Source organism: Parasteatoda tepidariorum, chromosome 3 (assembly GCF_043381705.1).
Source record: "Parasteatoda tepidariorum isolate YZ-2023 chromosome 3, CAS_Ptep_4.0, whole genome shotgun sequence".
Taxonomy (NCBI): domain Eukaryota; kingdom Metazoa; phylum Arthropoda; class Arachnida; order Araneae; family Theridiidae; genus Parasteatoda; species Parasteatoda tepidariorum.
The window spans coordinates 55,702,076-55,721,327 of record NC_092206.1 but is presented as its reverse complement, the minus strand read 5'-3'; the positions used below and the strand labels follow the sequence as shown (position 1 = coordinate 55,721,327).

Here is a 19,252-nt window from a genome sequence, read left to right as displayed (position 1 = left end):
ATATATATATATATATAAAATACAAATATAGGTACGGAAGAGAATAAGTCATATGGTTGCCTTGAATTGTCTCCATGATTGTGTTATTGCTCTTCGGATGAGACTGATGACCCGGAAAACATCTTCGACATCAAAAAAGGAATTCGTCGACCCAAATAGCATCAAAAAATAATTTTTTCCGAGAAGGTATTAGTTGAGTAGAAATTTTATGAATCACAAAAATATTGCTCGATAAAATCAAGGTTCGCTCGTAAAGAGCTAGTGATGCTCCAATAGACTTAACAATAATGTACAAACGAAGTAGTTCCGATTTCTTCCATAAGTCCGGGTTCTCTTTAAATCAGGTCTCATTTTAAGCAAGTTCGACTGCAGTACAATTGTGAGAAGAAAAAAAACTTAATTTTTATAATTGTGAAAATGTTCAGAATTATTAAACGTATGTGAATTTATCTGCAAAAAATCTGAATATTCCATCGGCACAAACTATATTCTTGACTCAAAATCTTTTCCTGAAATTTTTATTTTTTCGTTTTTCAGACTTTCTACAAATGCAAAGAGAAGATAGTTATATAACAGACGCGTTTAATACGGCTGTTTCATACACACCGCTTAGCATAAATCAAAATCTAACGAATTCGTTATGCTGTCGTTCCACTTTAGACTTTTTAGAAACATCAATTCATTTTATACCAGCATCTGTTTTTGAAAAAAAATTTTTTTTAATGAACCGCGTGGCTGCGAAATTGCATCATGGGGACCTTGAATAATGCCAGACCATCTCTACAGCAGCTAACAACTGTAATTAGACACTGTGTAGTCTGTTGCACAATGTGTGTATCTCATCCTTTTATCTCAATAGAAAAAAGATACGTGAGGAGAAAGATACACCGATTCATGAAGTGAATAGATTCAGTGGCGTCTTTTTGTGAACTAGTAATCCTGATTCTCAGGAGAGAAGAAGAAAAAAAAGAACTTTCACACGACAAGGTCAAGTCATTCCATTACAACAAACATGATCCACCCTAAAGTGAAATGACGTCAAAATTGTGTTAGCAGCATTTCCGGGTTTTCTGGCGAGAGTTAAAATTTTTTTCTTTTTTTACCCTGTTAAGAGACACTAAGTTAGTTAAAAGGGATTTTTGTATGCTATTAAGTAGATCTTGTTCTTGGAAACACAAAAATCTAACCTTAATTAATTTTTTTTACGTTAGAGAACTATACATTCGGAATCATATTAATAATAAAGTGTATTCTATGACAGTGGCTCCCAACTTTTTTAGACTACGGAACCCTAAGCGATCGAACTTCTCTTTGCGGAACCCAGGCATTGTGAGAAAAAAAGTTCATTAGCAACTGCGAATCTACTAATAAAAATAACTATACTTTGAAAGTATTTAATGTGAAGAATGAAGTATTTTAAATTATGAATTTGTTATTGATGTATTTATTTGATAAAAATTATATAATTCAGCTAAATTAATTTTTTTTAAAACAAACTATTTTAAGCATTTAGAATAGAAATATAATTCATCTTGGTTTTAGTCATTTTATTTTGATGCCTATTAGATTTTTAAGGTACGCGCAGTTTTTTTAAAAACATTTTAAATGTATTGTTGCTAAAATATCTATATTTTTAAAATTTTGACACTTTTTATTCATTGGCAATACATAAATGATTTCATATGAGCAACAGAAATTCTAAAAAAAGTATGTAATATTGATGAGATATAAATACAGGGTTATTTATAATTCCCACCGGGGTTTCGAAGCGTTATAGTAAAAAAACGAAGACGAATATGGCAAAAAAGAACATATGAAATTATTCCGAAAGTATTCAAGTTTTAATTTAAGCAGTTGCTGGTAGATGGCAGTAGCATGTACCACTGAAGCCAGTTGTAGTAAAAGAAAATGGCGTTCACAGGTCAGAATTATGAATAACCCTGTATAATTATCACTGGTTAAAAAAAATTATAATTCTACATATTTTCATTATTTATTTTGACTCTATTTAACTTTTTATAAGTTAAACTTTTCCCAATTTCATTAAACTTTAAATGTCGATAGAAACCTATTTACCATCTTATAATCTGTGCAGCCGTCAGTCATGATTGTGCAACTTTAGAAAAGGCTAGGTAACAGTAAAGGTGGGCGTGGGGTCTAGAAAAGAGGCCAACACTGTGGAGCTTTTTCCACTTATGCCTTATGTGTTCGTTTATTTGATCATTTGTCATCGAGTTTATTTGATACTTTGATAGATACTTTGCCATACGAGAAGGAATAATCATAAGCCCCGTAGTGAACCGGACAATTTTGTAGCAAGTCATTACGAGTACGTGATTGTGTGAACAGTTTTGAATCTAATTTAAATATAACAATCTATTTTAAATATGACAATACTTTTATTTATAGCCATGGTGGTACAGGGGATTGAGCACTCGCTTCACAATGAGGTGACGCGGGTTCGATCCCAGCAATGACTGATAGCCGATACGATTTCCGCATCCAGCTCACTCACACCACAGTGCTGACAAAAATATCCTCTTCGGAAGACCGGACGAATCATGGGTTAGAGTTCCCTTGCCGTCATGTTAACCGAGGGAGGGTTTCATGGTTTTCCTCTCCATATAATGCAAATACTGGTTAGCTCCACCATTAAGCTCTCCACAAATTCAAATTTCTCCTAATACTTAATCCTAATACTTAACCTTGTCTTTTGGATTGGATTCAAAATTACAAGGCTTCGGAGTTGAAGACTGGTAGTCGTAAACTCAGAATAGGGTCGGCTGTTCATCGCCGGTAATAAAATAAAATATAAAATACTTTTATTTGCGTGGAGGATATTTGAAGAAAACTAAATTGCTTTGGCATTAAAATGAAAATAAAAGAAAATATCCCTTCATGGTTAATCGACTCCATAAGAGAGCTAAACCTAATTTTATTATTCAGAAAAGCCATATTTTTAGAGAATGGCTATCATAAGAAAGAATGAGGGTTTAAAAGGCAAAAACTAAGTTAACATTTAAGAAACTAATGCTGCCATATAAGCGGTATGTTACTTATACTTATACCACGTATACGGTGGCAAATGCCGCGTATATTCTAGCTCCATTATTTTTCTCATATTTTAGATTTTTTAACTATAAATAAATGTGTTATTATAATTACTTTTATATTTAATCTTTGTTAAGATATCAGTTAAAAATTAAACTTGAAATACTTCCAGACCGTTAAGGGTTAAAAATTGAAACATATTTCTTTGCAAGAGTTATATTAATGATGTGTAAAAGAAATGCAGTTGAGAAATTTTTCAATATTACTTTTTAAATAATTATAGACTAAAATTTTTTTTAAATTCAAGTTTTTTTTTTTTTTTTGAATTCTTTTGAGCAATGACTAAAATTTTTAGAAAATGGGATTTATATTAAGGAAAAATAATATTAATGAAAAAACGATGTTTTGGAAGGTTTTTAAGAGTGTATTAGCTAAAATAATCTTTTTTCGGTACGAGTTTATTGACGAACCACCCTGAATATTGATCGGATTTTTACGTTCTAGGTTTCAATCTTATAGGTTCAAGAGAAAAACTTATTTTATGCTAATTAAATAGTACTATTTTATACTAATTAATTAGTGACGATATTTTAAGTTATCAAATCAGATACAGAAACGTACTATCTCTGAATACACTTACCTTTTATAAAATCATATTTTTAAAGTATAATTTCGAAGAAACTATTCGACTGATTTCACACAAATTTTGTAATTTCAAATTTGATATTAATTTTTTTAAAATTATGTAAAAAATTATATAAGTTACAATCTAAAATAATTAAATTATTATTAAATAATTGAAATGCCATACAAATAATATAGAAAATTTTTATTTGCATTATCTTTGGACAAACGAATTTTTTAATTTTTAAATTTGTTTAAAAATTTCCCAAGATATAGTAAAATACGCAAAAAGTGTAAACAAACATTAAGGTGTTCAAACTTTTGACCTTTCTCCTGACCAAACTATTGGAACCGTATTTGCTAAATTGCAGCAACCACCTATATTTTAGAGGTCAAAAATCCGAATAAGTCGAAAAAATGTATGTTTATTCAGAAAAAGCAAAGATCCAAGATCGTGATCCTAGATCCTAGAAAAAGATCCTCGATTGTGAAGATCCAATCATTAGATCAAAAGATTTTTAAAGTGATTCGTTTATTTTTCTATTTACTTATTATTTTTTTTAGCTCTTCACAGATCATATCCCCCTATTTATATGATTGGAGAGTATCTATTTATTATAGCACTTTGACCTAATTATCTTCATACATTTTACGACGAGAAATTACACATGATAGAAATTTATTTACTCAGAACAAATACGCAATGTTAATCAATGTAAAACAAATACACAAAATCAATGTTATAACTTCTTACTTTATGTGTCTTACTTTAGTCTTTAGGTTGAACCTACTTCCCAGTATATACATAGTAAAATTATATTTAAAGCTAATTAAGTAATACCACATCGTATAATATTCGTGACTATACATTATATGCTTATTAAGTCTCCCGGTCGTCATAAATGTGTATAGATCAGCGCAAATGCTTAAGGCCATCTTTGAGTTCATTATTATAGCTGTAAATGATAGGGAAATTGTAACATTGATCATTTCTGTATTTGGAAAGCAACTGTTTAGTTTGGCTATGGGAGTTGTTGGTATTGAAGATTTGCTTGTTTAAATGCTTTCAACTATTTCACAGTATTTTTAAAACTTTTTCAGGGTTATTATAAAAGCATTAGAATTTTTAAAAGAAATGCTTAAGAAACAAAATTTGAAATTTGGTTTCTAGGTTTACATTTTAATGAATAAAATGAAATAAAAAAACGTTTAAAACTACTTATAATTTAGTTTAGAAAAATAAGAAAAATACGTTTATAAAAGTCTACATTAGTTAACATAAAGCAAATACAATTCTCCTTTTTTGTATGCGAGGATCTTTAAGTACAATTAAAGAATATTTATAAAATTTCGAAACAAAAAGGCGTACTATATTCAATTACTTAAAAATAGTTAATTGAATAATTTTATTCTTGAAATTCCGCTGAACTTTAAAATATAAGTAATTTTTCTGTGCTTCTAATAGAGAGAGTCTTATTACTTGATTGAAAACTGCATTCGCTTCGAACATATACAATTGGAAATAAAGTCGACATGTTTCAAGCACTCACAAATAGGCGTCCATTTTCAAGACTTGTCAGACGTGAATGAGGGGAAACAAAAGTGGTTTGAAATATAAAACATAAAGTTACCAACGACAAGTGGTAAAATAAAGGTGAGGAACAAAACTAGAAAAAATCACAGAACGAGGAAAAAAATGAAAAAACAAAAACAGAAAGAACAGAGTAACCGAGACAGGTAAATCAAGGTAAAATGCATTTCCAAGCGCTATTGAGAGAAAGTGAGGAACTAATGTCATTAAAAGGGAAATTAGCATTCATATGAATAAAGCAAGATTCCAGGGCATCAAGATGAGCTGATGTGACTAGGGTGGAATAATTTCAGACTTCAGGAACAGGATATATATGGTCGTTATCAAGAATGAGAGAAATCATCAATTTCTGCACATTGTTGCACATAAACTCAATTTAGATAATACCAAAATTATTTCCTTCCTAGTAATTATTAATTGTTCATCCGTTATTATCCATTCTCTTGTATTAATATTTCTTTCAAATTTTTGTAAATATGAAAAACGAAAACAATAAAAACAAGAACGAAAAAACTATAAAAAAAACTAATTCGAATTTTCTTTTCTTTCTCTCCCTGTTTACCATTACATGTTACCCAAAAACTTGTTTAATCTCCAACTTTTATTCTTTTATACATATAATATTAAATTTAAAAAAAAAACATTTGTCAATAACTTTCTTCATTGTTTTGAAATGAAAAAAAAAATTTATTTAGTTCCAGAAAAAATATATTTATCTAATATCTCTTTCAAATATCTCTTAATTTAATAGAATATTATATATTAATCATTTAAAACTAACTCTTTTGTACTGCTTTATTTTAAAATTAGCAATCCAAAAGCTAAATTTTGAAAATATTCAACAATAACATTAATTACTTTACGGAAAAGATGGTCTCCTTGGTTCATTAAAACAAAAACTAAACTGCATAAACTATAAATATCAAATAAAAATAATGTTTTTGAAAAAAAGAAGAGAAAATGGCGGAAGCTAAAATTAGAACACGATGAAATGTTACTCCCTGATGGTAAAAAATAAATTGCTTTCTTTTTATCAAAATCAATATTTTTATCCCTTTCTCTTGTATTCAATTTCATTACTTTTTGCTTTTTATATGCATATTTTTCCAGCCTTTATACATATTCAAGGAATTTCGCATTTTCATGCACGATTCCCAAAAGGGCTTTGATTAATACACACATAAAAAATAATTTTTTTAGATGATGCCAAAAACTTTGTAAGAAGAGAATTAAATATATATGGCATGCCGCGAAAAATCATCGAAGACTAAATGGTGGCGGGGAGGAAAATATTTTTGTGGAATTTTCGCTTTTATCTGCTCATTTTATTGTTTGCTACATCTAATTACTTTTCTGGCTGAAGAATTTTGTTCCTTGCATCCACACAATAGTTAATGAATATGCAGTAGATTCTTAATTAAAAGATTTTTCCCCGTCTAATCAAGTAATTCTAAAGAACTCGCATGATCGTAAATATATGCTTCGGCGGTTAGATGAAAGGAGAAGGTATATTCTCAAAGAACGAAAAAAACTCAGTTTTTAATTTTTTTTTTCTTCCTTAATTCAGTTTTGGAATTTCGGGTGCAATTGTAAAGAGAATTGTATAATAGTTGTCCCAAGTAACGCTTTGGTGTTTGATTGTATTCTTAATTTAATATATTGTTTGTTATTAGGTACTGTAATTGAAAACTAAAATGGAGTCAAACGTATATTGCATTAAGTAGTATATTAGTCAATAAATGCACAAACAAAATTAAAATCGTGAAAATGTTTGAATTTGACACAATAGGAGAATAAAAAGCATTTGTTAATTTTTTAACATAATTTAAGTATGTATTTATTAAAATGCTTTTAATATAAAGAACACTGTGATTAGTAAAAAGGGGGGCTTAGACAAATGATGGGATACAGGAGCCATAACCCCATGCTTAGTAAAAAAAATCCTGAAAATGTTAGCAAGTAATTTATAATCAAATTAATTATGTGTGTATATTTTAATACGTTTGTATAAATTTCTAGCAATATAGCAAAAATCCTTTTTATGCTATAATGAAGATGTAAATAAATTATACCCTAAAGATCAGGAAAAAAATTTACAAAATTTCATTTCGGTTTTGAAAGTTGGTACGGTGAAATTTAATCGGTTATATTGGTTTAAAGCATAACAAATCTTGGTTTTATCTTTTACATTAATGCTGCATAACAGTCTAATTTCAACCTTGGTTCGATGTTTTACTGATTTGGTTAAACGTTTAAAACTACAATTCTTCTTTATTGGTTGATTTCGTTATACACAATAAAAAATTCCAATCTAAAGAACCGGCACTTTGGGTGCATTTTACCGCAAAATATTACAATTTAATTTTTACCATAGTATTTATTTAATTAGAATAATTCAGTTATTTTTCAGTATTTACTGTAAAAATTACGGTTTATCAGAGTTTTGTTCATAACATGTTCTGGTAAAAAATGGATTTAAAGATAAAAAAATACCGGCATCCTGAGTGCCTGTACTCAGGATCAAATCACGGTAAGAGGTACCGGCACTCAGAGATCTGGTACTTTTTACCGTAATTTGAAAGGGAATTTTTTAAAGTGTACATCCCTTTTTATTTTGGTTACTTATCACTTTTCATTTTTGAAATGTTGAAACCTATTTTTTAACAGCGTACTAGTATTATCAACTAAATAAATCGTTAAATTTTGTTTATCTATAGACCGATGATTATTTTTAGGATTACTTTACATTAAAGTTAAAAAAATATATACATTGTTGCCTGGAAACTATCATCTCCGCTTAGAATGTCTCTTCCTTTTTTCGCGAAAAGCACTTCAGCACCATCTTAAATAAATAAAAAAATATTTTAAGTACACTAAAAACACTCGTCTCTTTTCGTGTCAGAAAATCCACACCTTTTAATCATCTATTCTTTTTATATTCACATTATATTTGGGCTTTATTATCTGTGTTGTTTAAATTTAACTCCCGCTTATATCAATGATTTTAAAAATTATAATTTAAATGTTGACCTTGTCTCCTAGTGTAACGACTAACAAGTAATATTAAAAAGAAAGCATTTATTAAAGTCAATTTCTACTTAGGTGAACAAAGAGAATTTTTATTTTAGCTACTTCTTATTATGTAATTACTATTAATATAAATATGTATATGACCGAATCACAATATTAAGTGCCAAAATAGAAAGAGAATTTCCTTGCAATATTCCATTTTCCTTTCTATATATAGTGTTGGACTATTATTTTTGTTTCTTACTGTTTAGTCGCTTTCTATTTTAATGAACGGTTTGATTCTTGCTAGTAGGCGTATTTCAACCTGAGTCATATAAAACTAAAATTCATTATTTAAATTTAATTAATTAATTAATATTTGAAAAGATGTATTAACATCAAGTGTCATCCACTACTAGTTTTAAAAAAATGTATTTAAACTTGAGTTTATGAATAAAAAGTATTTTATTAACGATTGAAAATTTGAACAAGATGTATAAATATATATAGGGAGAGTGTAAGCTAATAGTGTGAATTGAATAAGAAAAATTATTTATTTTTGAGAGATTTTTGTTCATATTTTTTCACTTATTTTTTGACCATTTCAGATTTGTTTTACATTCCTCTATTTTTCAATTTTAGAAAATGTGCAGTCTCAGTAAAGTGAAAACTGTCAACCTGTTAAAAAAAAATGTAAACCGAAAGCATCTGAAACAAAATTTTGTATCATTTATGAACAAAGTTTAATTTATATCATTATCGTTAATGTGTGCCAAGAAAAATAAAAGAAGTTTGCATCAATTCCAATGCTTGATGTATACTTTAGTTACAGTACCGAGAAATATAAATTGAGTATTTTGAATCGGTACTGAGGAGGAAGCTGATGAGGAAGCTATATGAGAACCAATGTACCGGTAGATCAATAAAGTTGAACTGAAGAGTTATTTTATGCAAATAAATATTAACTTTAATCATTTAATGCTTAAGTTATCTATATTACATAAAACGCTAATACGTACGTATGTATCAATAAAACCGATGATAGTAGTGAGCTGCCAGCTTCCTATGGCGTTAGAACAAGCTTAGAAGAAAGTCTAGAATAATCTAAAAGCTGGCGCAAGTCTGTCATTTAGGCTGTCATATCTAAAATCGAAAAAAAAATGCTCTATAAGAAAAATAAAGTTGCAAAAACAAGTTAAATAAAATAGTTATTAAATTCAGAGAAAAACAATATTTACTGTATATATTTAACATAAAAAGCTTCAACCAATCTTTTTCTGTTTTTCCTTTTCTGTAAATCTCTCTTAATTTTCTATTGAAAACAAAACTCTCTTTCTCACACTTTAAAATTCACATGCTGTCTTTTAAACTATTTTTAGTTCAAGTATGCATTAATTGACCTTGACATTTTTCCCTTTGCTAACTCGTGAGAAAACTATATTCCCATAGACCAATTACAATGATTTCCTTTATTCCCTAAAATGAAACATTCAACTAATTTACTTCGGAAGATTTTCCCTAATTTTTATTGAGGAGCACAACGATTTTGTGACTTGAATGCTAGCTCTTTAGGAATGTGTCTCAANATCAAGAATCATCCACTACCAGTTTAAAAAAATGTATTTGAACTTGAGTGGATGAATAAAAAGTATTTTATTAACGATTGAAAATTTGAATAAGATATAGAAATATACACCGAAGAGCTATTACATTATGACCATCCTGATAATAACATGTAGGACCACCTTTAGCCCTCAAAACTGCTAGCACCCACCGTGGCATTGATTCCACAAGGTGCTGATAGGTAGTCTGAGGAATCTGGTACCAAGCGCTCACCAACTGGTCCTGCAATTCCCTCACATTGCGAGGGGTAGCGCGGCAGCACGAATTCCAAGTAGGACCACAAATGCTCCATTGGATTAAGGTCAGGTGAATTTGGGGGCCAAAACATGACTTGAAAGTCACTGGAATGTTCCTCGAACCAATCCATGACGATTCGACCTTTATGACATGGTGCATTATCCTGTTGGCAAACACCATCCCCAGCAGGAGTAAACTGTTGCCATGAATGGGTGAACCTGGTCTGCAACTATGTTCAAGTAGCTTACGGACGTCAGGGATTGTTCTATGAGGATTATGGGTCCTAATGTGCCCCATGAAAGCATTGTTCCTGGGTGAGAAGCCATGGAAACCTGGGCGAGCCCATTGTTATAGATGGAGGGTGGTCATAATGTAATGGCTGTTCGGTGTACATAGGGAGAGTGTGAATTGAGTAAGAAAAAGAATTGAATAAGAAAATATATTTGTTTTAGAGAGATTCTTGTTCATATTTTTTCGTTTATTTGTTGGGCATTTCAGATTGTTTTAACATTCCTTTACTTTTCAATTTTAGAAAATGTACATTCTCAGTAAAATTAAAACTGTCAATGTGTTGAGAAAGAAAATTTAAACCGAAAGCATCTGAAATAAAATTTTGTATCATTTATGAACAAAGTTTAATCTATATTATTATCGTTAATGTGTGGCAAGAAAAATAAATGAGGCTTACATCAATTAATTCTAATGCTTGATATATACTTCAGTTTCAATACCGATAAATATAAATTGAGTATTTTGAATCGGTACTGAGGAGGACGCTGATGAGGAAGCTATATGAGAGATAATGTACCGGCCGATCAATAAATGTGAACTGAAGAGTTAATTCATGCAAATAAATATTAACTTTAATCATTTAATGCTTAGGTTATATTTTTTAATCCATCATAATATTTGCATTAATATCACCAATTTTAGCCATTATCAATCCATCGCTTAACTTAACCACAATTGTAGAGTTGTTTTACTTACAATTCACCTTCTGTTTTTCATAATTTCATGAGACCACCTTATTTCTCGTTGCTTTTTTGGGCTTCTGATGCCACAACGATATCAGCATAAAATGTTGTATAAGTCAGAGAGAATGCCAATTTTCCGAGCTATACAGCCAGCTTATTACCAGCTTGAGCGTTTAATTTTCTGGATGTCATCGAAAACATTTTTCTTATCGTTTTCCTAAAACTTTTTTTGCCGTATCTGTGTTGGTTGCTTTTGATTCATTTTTGTAGTACCGAGTAAGTATCTTTTCATACTTGCTTTAAGTCTTTGTTGAAGAGTAATTGCGCAAAAATCTTCTCCATGAGTAAATGAAAGTCATATAAGCACTTTATATACTGATATTGTATATACTTAATTGTGATGTTCATCACACCTTCTCTACCTCTTTCAGTTTATCCATTACTCAATTGGGTATAATATGAAAAAAACACAACTACTTCGATTTAGTAGGAACAACATATGACGCAATGCTAAACGAATGGAATTTAGTTGTTGTTTATTTAGTTATTGTTATTAGTAGTTGTTGTTATTTGTTTTAGTTGTTGTTGTTTATTTAGTTGTATTTAGTTTCAATAACTTTTCTTTATAATGCAATAAAATCTGGCGAGCAGCTATTTAAACGATCGAACACTTCGTTTGTTTATTTGTGGCTTGAATTTAGGCTCGCAGAAAATGCCGTTCATGGGTTAAATTTAGTAGGAACAACACAACCTGTGACATAGGCTATATTATACCCAATTAAGTACTTTTACTTTGTTAACCTTCATTTTAATTCGTTAAGTTTAACTCTCGATGTAAGCTATAAGCTAATTCTCTCCTCTTGATATCTTCCGGTTTTTCGCTTTGGATGCTTTTAGAATTTTCGAGGTGTCAATTTCCCGAAAATTCTCTCAAGAAATTTCTTAAGTATGTCCGTAAATAGAAAGGTGATTTGCATTTAGATTGGAGAGAGATATGAGTATGAAAATAGATTACAACTTAGATGCACCGGTATAACTTCAAGTTATTTATAAAAAATATAACGAATATATATAATGTTGCTTGACGGTAATTTTTTTAAAAACCTGTTTGTGAATTTCTAAAGCTGTACATTTAAAAATGATTTTTCTTTTTAAAATTTTGCTTGTGAATTTGTAAAAAATTGCAACTACCAGTCAATATAATTTTCAGTGCTCATGAGAAAAAATAATAAGATTGAAATTAAATGCTTTAAAAATCATTCTTTATTGATTTCTATATTTTCTTACATTTTGTGATTTACAATATATGCATATTTTTTATACTAATAACGTCAAAAAGTTTGATTCTAAAATTCCAATTCTATTTTATTTTAATTTATTTAAAGTATTTATACTTTCTATATTAGTAATTTTCTATTCTCTCTTTTTAGATTTTGGACTCTAAAACATTTGGTCTCAGAGGGTGAACATATGGGGCTGCTAGCCTACTCTTCGTGATAATATTAACGCTCCATGAGAACTGCACCTCAACGCTTGGTGAGTAATTTGATTTTTTTAAATATCGAAAATCAATAATCGTTTCCAATTTAGTTCTCCGGAACCGCCAGTTGGAAAAATAATGAAGTAATTAGTAGAAATTACCGCTTAAACAGAAAGCTACTGACGTAAATTGCTGGCGTAGAAGTTAAGAAAAAAACTTAAACATTTTTGTTTGTTTGATTGAAAGATTGAGTTATCCAATGTTATCTCGATTAATAAAAAAAATTTGGGGTTTGAAATTAATCATCTCATTTTTGCAGAAGACGTTTTGTTTAAATCAAAAACTTCCAAACATTATTGCCGATTAGCTGAAATACGTGCAATGTCTTTCAAAATTACTTTAAATGTGTATTTTTAATACTTAAAGGAATTACAGTTCAGTGTCACAAGTAATATAATAAAGTAGAGCAGAAAAAGCAAAGTAAAGTTGTGATGATTCCTAGTCAAGGTTACATAAGATAAACCTATAAATAAATGCACTTTCAGGTAGAATCCTGCACCCATGTGCAAGTTCGGTAGAAATTTGAGATGGTTTTAAAAATAAAAAAATGAGCTAAGTGGAATATGAATATGTAAACGTACGGTATGCCACGTGAGAGTGCTAAATCTCTTTAACAGTGTTGACTCTTACGTCAAATCACTTAATCTCTGAGTAGCGATGGCTCAGGGGATAGAGCGTTCGCCTTCCAATGAGGGGAACCAGGTTCGAATCCCAGTCGATACGAATTCCGCATCCGGCTTGCACCGACCATAGTGCTGATGTGAAATATCCTCAGTGGTAGACGGATAATGGGTTAGNGATCAGCCTGAGAAGAGACCGAGAATGCGTGGAATGGGTTCTTGTTAAATAGTTCTACCGTAAAGCACATGATTTTACACGTAGGTCGTCGAATTACGAAGACAGGAGTTCCCTTGTCTTCTGGATTGGGTTCAAAAATTGCAAGTCTACGGAGGTGAACATTAGTATTTGCAAACCCATAAAATTGGGTCGGCTGTTCAACGATGGTTATAAAATAAAATAAAATCACTTAATCTGAATAGTTTCTCAATCTCTTAAACTCAATATCATTTTCAACAGTTTCTGTAAGGCCAAATACCAACAAACTTTTCCTTAGGACAATTAGGTGTTTTTAGTTATGGTTTTTATAGTACAAACATTTGTATGATCAACTACTACCCCTACTCTGAGCATAATAAATACTAGAAGATGGAGATTCAAGACAATCATGGAAGTGAAGGGATAGAGAGATAAAAATTATGATAGATTTATGTTTTTTTTTCTTTTTCTTACGGCAGGCACTGAACTTTCGGTCTTCACCTCGGAAAATGCCGGAATTGTTGCTCATTTGTCGTTGCCCAGTAGGCACCTGTGAACCTAAGTCACGGAGGCGAGAAACATTACCCACGCCACACCGCCACTGATACCCGTTTATATAGGATGGGCTACATTCACACATCACACAACAGAGAACAACACAGAGAGAGAGAAACATCCATGCCCATTCGAGCCCGTAGCCATTTGCTTCACAGTCAGGCACTCTGACCGCTGTACCACCTGGCACCGGCGGAAAAATTTATGTCCACTTAGCATCTAGGAAGCCTTATCTATATGCCTTGAGGGTGAAAAGACAGGGAAATGGGATATAGATTTATGTTCACTTAGTACGAAAGATTTATTAATATGTAGAAAAAGCTTTATTAGTATGTAGGAAAAGTCTTACTACTGTGTAGGAAGACCACCTTAAGGGTGAAAGGACAGGAAAATAGGTCATCATAGATTTATGTTCACTTAGTACGAAAGAGTTATTAGTATATAGAAAAAACCTTAGTATCTAGGAAGACCACCCTATGGGTGGAAGGACAGAATCTAGTAACGTACTTGCTAGTTACGTTTATGTATATTTAGTATGTAGGAAGCCTTATTTTTCAATTTGTTATCGCGATTTTTTAATCGGATATGACATTACTCTGCACGCATTACTTGGAATCTTTTCGTGGTGGAGTGGCGTTCTACCAGACGTGCTGCCCAAAGGACACGCACGTCTGGTAGTGTCAGAAAAGTAGTAGCGCCACTCTTTTAAGTAATAAATGATAGAAAAAGAATTGCATTACAAATTGCTGATTAATGAGTTCGTATGGGAGCATTTAAAATGAATAAAAAGCTGCTCTAAGTTCGATGCATGTAAAAGGCAAACAACAAACAGTAGTAAGATGGCCACAACCAGGAAAAATTTTATTAAGTGGGGTCAAATGCTTTATAATTCTGTAGAAAATTTGGAAAATTTTAACTTTCATTTAAATTCTTTATAAGTTGAACAGTTTTAATGTCTACATATTTTCTCTTTATTTTACAATTATATTTTGGTAGATTGGGCTTAGATAAAAACATTTGTTTCTTCAATCTTTCTCTAAATATTTCCTTTCTTGTAACCATCCTGAGCAATAAGATTTTTAGAGTATCTTTGAGAATTCGCTGTTTACAGCAAACATTTTCTAAATTCAGCGTTTGTGTAAAAGTATTGTAAACCTTTTTGGCGAATTCCGTACATCAACCTCGATTCTCTATACACCGTCCGTCGAAAACTACGTACTGAAGCGTGCGCGTTTCCGTCCGTAGTTTTTACGTAGATTTTGCGCAAGCTCTGTTGAAAACCGAGATTGTTATGTGGTAACCGGAATTGGCGTGACTCTTAAAAGTACACTTTAGTTTTATCATAATTAAGAAAGGCATGTCGAATTGGATGTTCGTGTCTTGAAGAAATTATAGTTCTACTGCTATTAGTGATTAACGCAACTCGATAAATAAATAAAATAATTTAAATACCTGCATCAATAACATTTTCATATCAGAATGATTCTTAAACATTTCTTTAAAAATGTGCAATTTTCTTTTCATCGTTAATTTGTGAGAGTTCAGAAGTACATGTTTTACCATATTCTTTTAGTTTTTACCTTTTTTTTTCTCTCAGTGAAGCCACCTGGTTCCTATATCGAACGAGAGTTAAATACTTCAAGTTCTCTGCCATTCCTACCCGATTTACTTCGGTAAATAAGATTGCTCAGTAAAGTTTATCGCATAAATAAATATTTGAATTATGAACAGCATTTGAACTAGAATAATATGAATTAAACTTGTTTCAGAACTTTTGTTTAAATTATTACTTTTACCAACTGTAGAAACTTAGATGGATACCAAAACTGACACTCTATATATAATTGTACGTTTGCTTAAGAGAAATTACTAACATAATTTTGATATTGCAGATAATTTTTTTTAAATTAAAAAGGGATATTGATGCATTACAACATTTCCATATTACCAAGTTTCTATAATTTAAAATTCCGTTATTTTAATTAAATCAATACCAAGACAGATAATTACTCCACTTATTTACGTTCTTCACAATTTTTGTATGCTTCTGCGTATGCCATTAAAAGAACTCAGGTAAACTAAACGAACAAATAAGAAAAATTTGCACCTTAGAAGTTTTATTTACTTATTTATTTATTTTATTTATTTATTTATTTTTTTACTTTTTTTATTTATTTATTTTATTTATTTATTTATTTTTTTACTTTTTTTACTTATTTATTTTATTTATTTATTTATTTTTTTAATTTATTTATTTATTTATTTTATTTTATTTTTTTAATTTATTCATTTATTTATTTTTTAATTTATTCATTTATTTATTTTATTTATTCATTTTTTTAATTTATTCATTTATTTATTTATTTAAAGACATGGTTATTTAATGAAATAAGTTATAAGTTCAGAGAGAGGAGAAAGAGTTACTATTTACTCATAATGCCTAATTATACATACAATGAAAAAAAATTTGGTGTGTAGTTGTTACCATTTTGGTGTTGAGGTAAAAAAATACATTTTTAAGTACAGAACTGTACTATAAGCGTATAAAAGCATATAAAAAAGCCAAAATAACGATTTTTTGAGGGAGTTAATGCAAATATATATCTAAAAATGTGCTTGTTTTTTAAATGAAATGTTTTTGCAATGAACCAGAAATAGATTCTAATACGCATGAAAATATGTTTGTCAAGTAAATCATCATCATTCATCATAGTTGGCCAGACAGCCCAATGTGAGCCAAAGCCTTCCTCTGAAGATTTCTCCATGACGACTTCTGATTCACCTTTGATCTCCAATTCTTTTCATTAATTGCGAGAAAATCAGACTCCACTGAGTCAGCCCATCTCAACCACGGCCTTCCCCGCTTTCTTGTTCCAGTGGGTCTAAAAAGCAGTATCTTTTTTATTGTATTGTCATCACTCATTCGAATCACGTGGGCCATCCAATTCATTCTATTTATTTTTATGTATTTAATAATATCAGGTTGTTTATAAATCTTGTACAGTTCAAAGTTAAATCTCCTTCTCTAGTTATTGTTTTCACTTACACTACCAAGTATACTCCGCAAAATCTTTCTCTCAATTGTTGCGATACAATTATCCTCCTGTTTTATCATTGTCCAAGATCCACGAATTTCACCAAATGCCGCCATTTTTAGTGTTGAGGTGAACTAGTTTTATTATTATATTTATTATTATTTTTATTTATAATTTTTTTTTGTTATAAATTTATTTACTTATTTATTCATTTTTTGTTTGTCTATTTACTTTATAGGCAAACAGAAAATGAATAAATAAGTAAATAAATTTATAACAATAAAAAATAAATAAATAAATATAATAATAAAATTAGTTCACCTCAACACTAAAAATGGCGGCATTTGGTGAAATATCTTAAAGGAATCGCAGCAAACAATCACAATCGTTGATACGTTATGAAGTATAAGATAGCGTTTTGACGCTCTCTTGATATTATACTAAAAATACATAGAATATTTAAATATATTTGATTCTTGAAAATATATAACTAATAAAAATAATAACATAATATAATTATTCATTTATCCTAGTTTAAAGAAATTTATAAGCAATATTTTATTATCACAACCTCTTGATATTATTCTCTTTTACTATTACATTTTTCAATTATATTATTTTGAATATTATTTAAAATGAAATGCTCAGAAGTTGATGAGATGTTTATTATTTATTAAATTATAAAGGATTCTCATTACATTAAATTGTGAGGCAAGATTTTCTGATAAAGACTTAGTCACCGTTTTATATTTATCAAATTAAATTATATTTATTTTTTTAGTGGGTTATGTTTACGTTTATGATAAATTTCGTGTAAGAATATGTTCAGACAATGTATGCAACTATACTAATGAACACAGAATATCTATTTAAAATTCTAAAGCTTTATTTAAAATTAATTCTTTGCAGTATTGATAAATGATATATCTTTGAAAAATATTGAGCGAGTTTTTAGAGTAACTAAAAATTAAATAATTGTTTCAAAAACTAGATTGTAGTTGAAGTTGCAAAAGTAATTGTGAAAAATTAAGATCTTTAAATTTTATCCCAATTAAATTTGAAACTAAATTTTTTAAACGTAATCTATATCAATACAATAAAAAATTTTTGTGATCTTTTAATTGAATAGATTTAATTTTGATGCAATACTCTGCTGAACAAAACAGAAATAAATGTGAAGCAATCGTAAAGTTTAATTGAAACCACTTATATAATACAAGTTATTAACATTATTTATTCTAAAAGTTATAATTATTTTTTCTAAAAGTCTTTAAAATCTACTTGCTTAATATATATATTTTTAAATTCCCACCTGTGTTAACATCCGTCAATTCAGGCATTTACAGGGCGATTTTGTTGGCCTCTCTTTCAGGGGCACTATATTAGGTGGGCCAACGTCGCTCCCACAGCGAGGACAGATAGTACAGAGAAGGAAAGAACATCCAGGCCTTGCCCAGGATTCGAATCCAGAACCTTACTGATGCAAGGACAGTTCCCTGCCCCCTACACAGACCGGTCGGCACTTGCTTAATAATAATACTTCTTAAATTGGTTTCTGCAAATATCACGGTTCGGTCACGCAATATCACGGCATTTGCAAATATCACGGTTTGAATTTTTCGATTAATAATTTTCAAATACAGGAGAAAAAGAATTCCGACGAAATTACTGTATGGTTATGACATTTTTAAATAGAAAAAAAGGGAATTCTTCATAATAAAAACATTTTGGTTAATAAAGCCAAGATATATGTTATTTAAATCATTCATTTGGAAATTTTTCTATTCATATGGTTTACCGGAAACTCTGATTTTCAAAATTATAGTTCTTATTACAACACATTTAGAAAAAAAAATATTCTAAAGTACCGTGATAAAATTGCTAAATTTTATCATAAATTATAAAACCATGTTTTTTTCTAGTTTTTACCAAAATCATAACCGAAGCGCTTTGGTAAAAATATTAAGTTTTTATTATGTTTCCTTAGAGTCGGAAACACGGTAACTTTTGTCATATTTTTTTTTCTCAGAGTAGCAATTCTCATATATTACATAATCGCTTCTTCAATTTAAATTTCCATTATTTATAAACTCACAAAAGATAAAAATTTCTGACGCAGAAATAATCCCTCACGGTGTTTGTCTAAATTCGCGACTCATGATGTAACTGGTAACCGCATAAGCTTAAGTAATTTGCA

The 19,252-nt window shown here is 29.8% G+C and overlaps 1 protein-coding gene across 1 annotated transcript in view; it reads left to right on the top strand.

Moving 5' to 3' along the window:
* Window positions 1–19,252, top strand: part of LOC107452261 (cadherin-like and PC-esterase domain-containing protein 1) — a 250,281-nt gene that overhangs the window by 51,433 nt on the left and 179,596 nt on the right. The window contains exon 2 of the mRNA XM_043040510.2: window positions 12,540–12,645. Within this exon, the coding sequence (XP_042896444.1) occupies window positions 12,622–12,645 (24 nt within the window). The 5' untranslated portion in view covers window positions 12,540–12,621. The remainder of the gene's footprint in view (window positions 1–12,539; window positions 12,646–19,252) is intronic.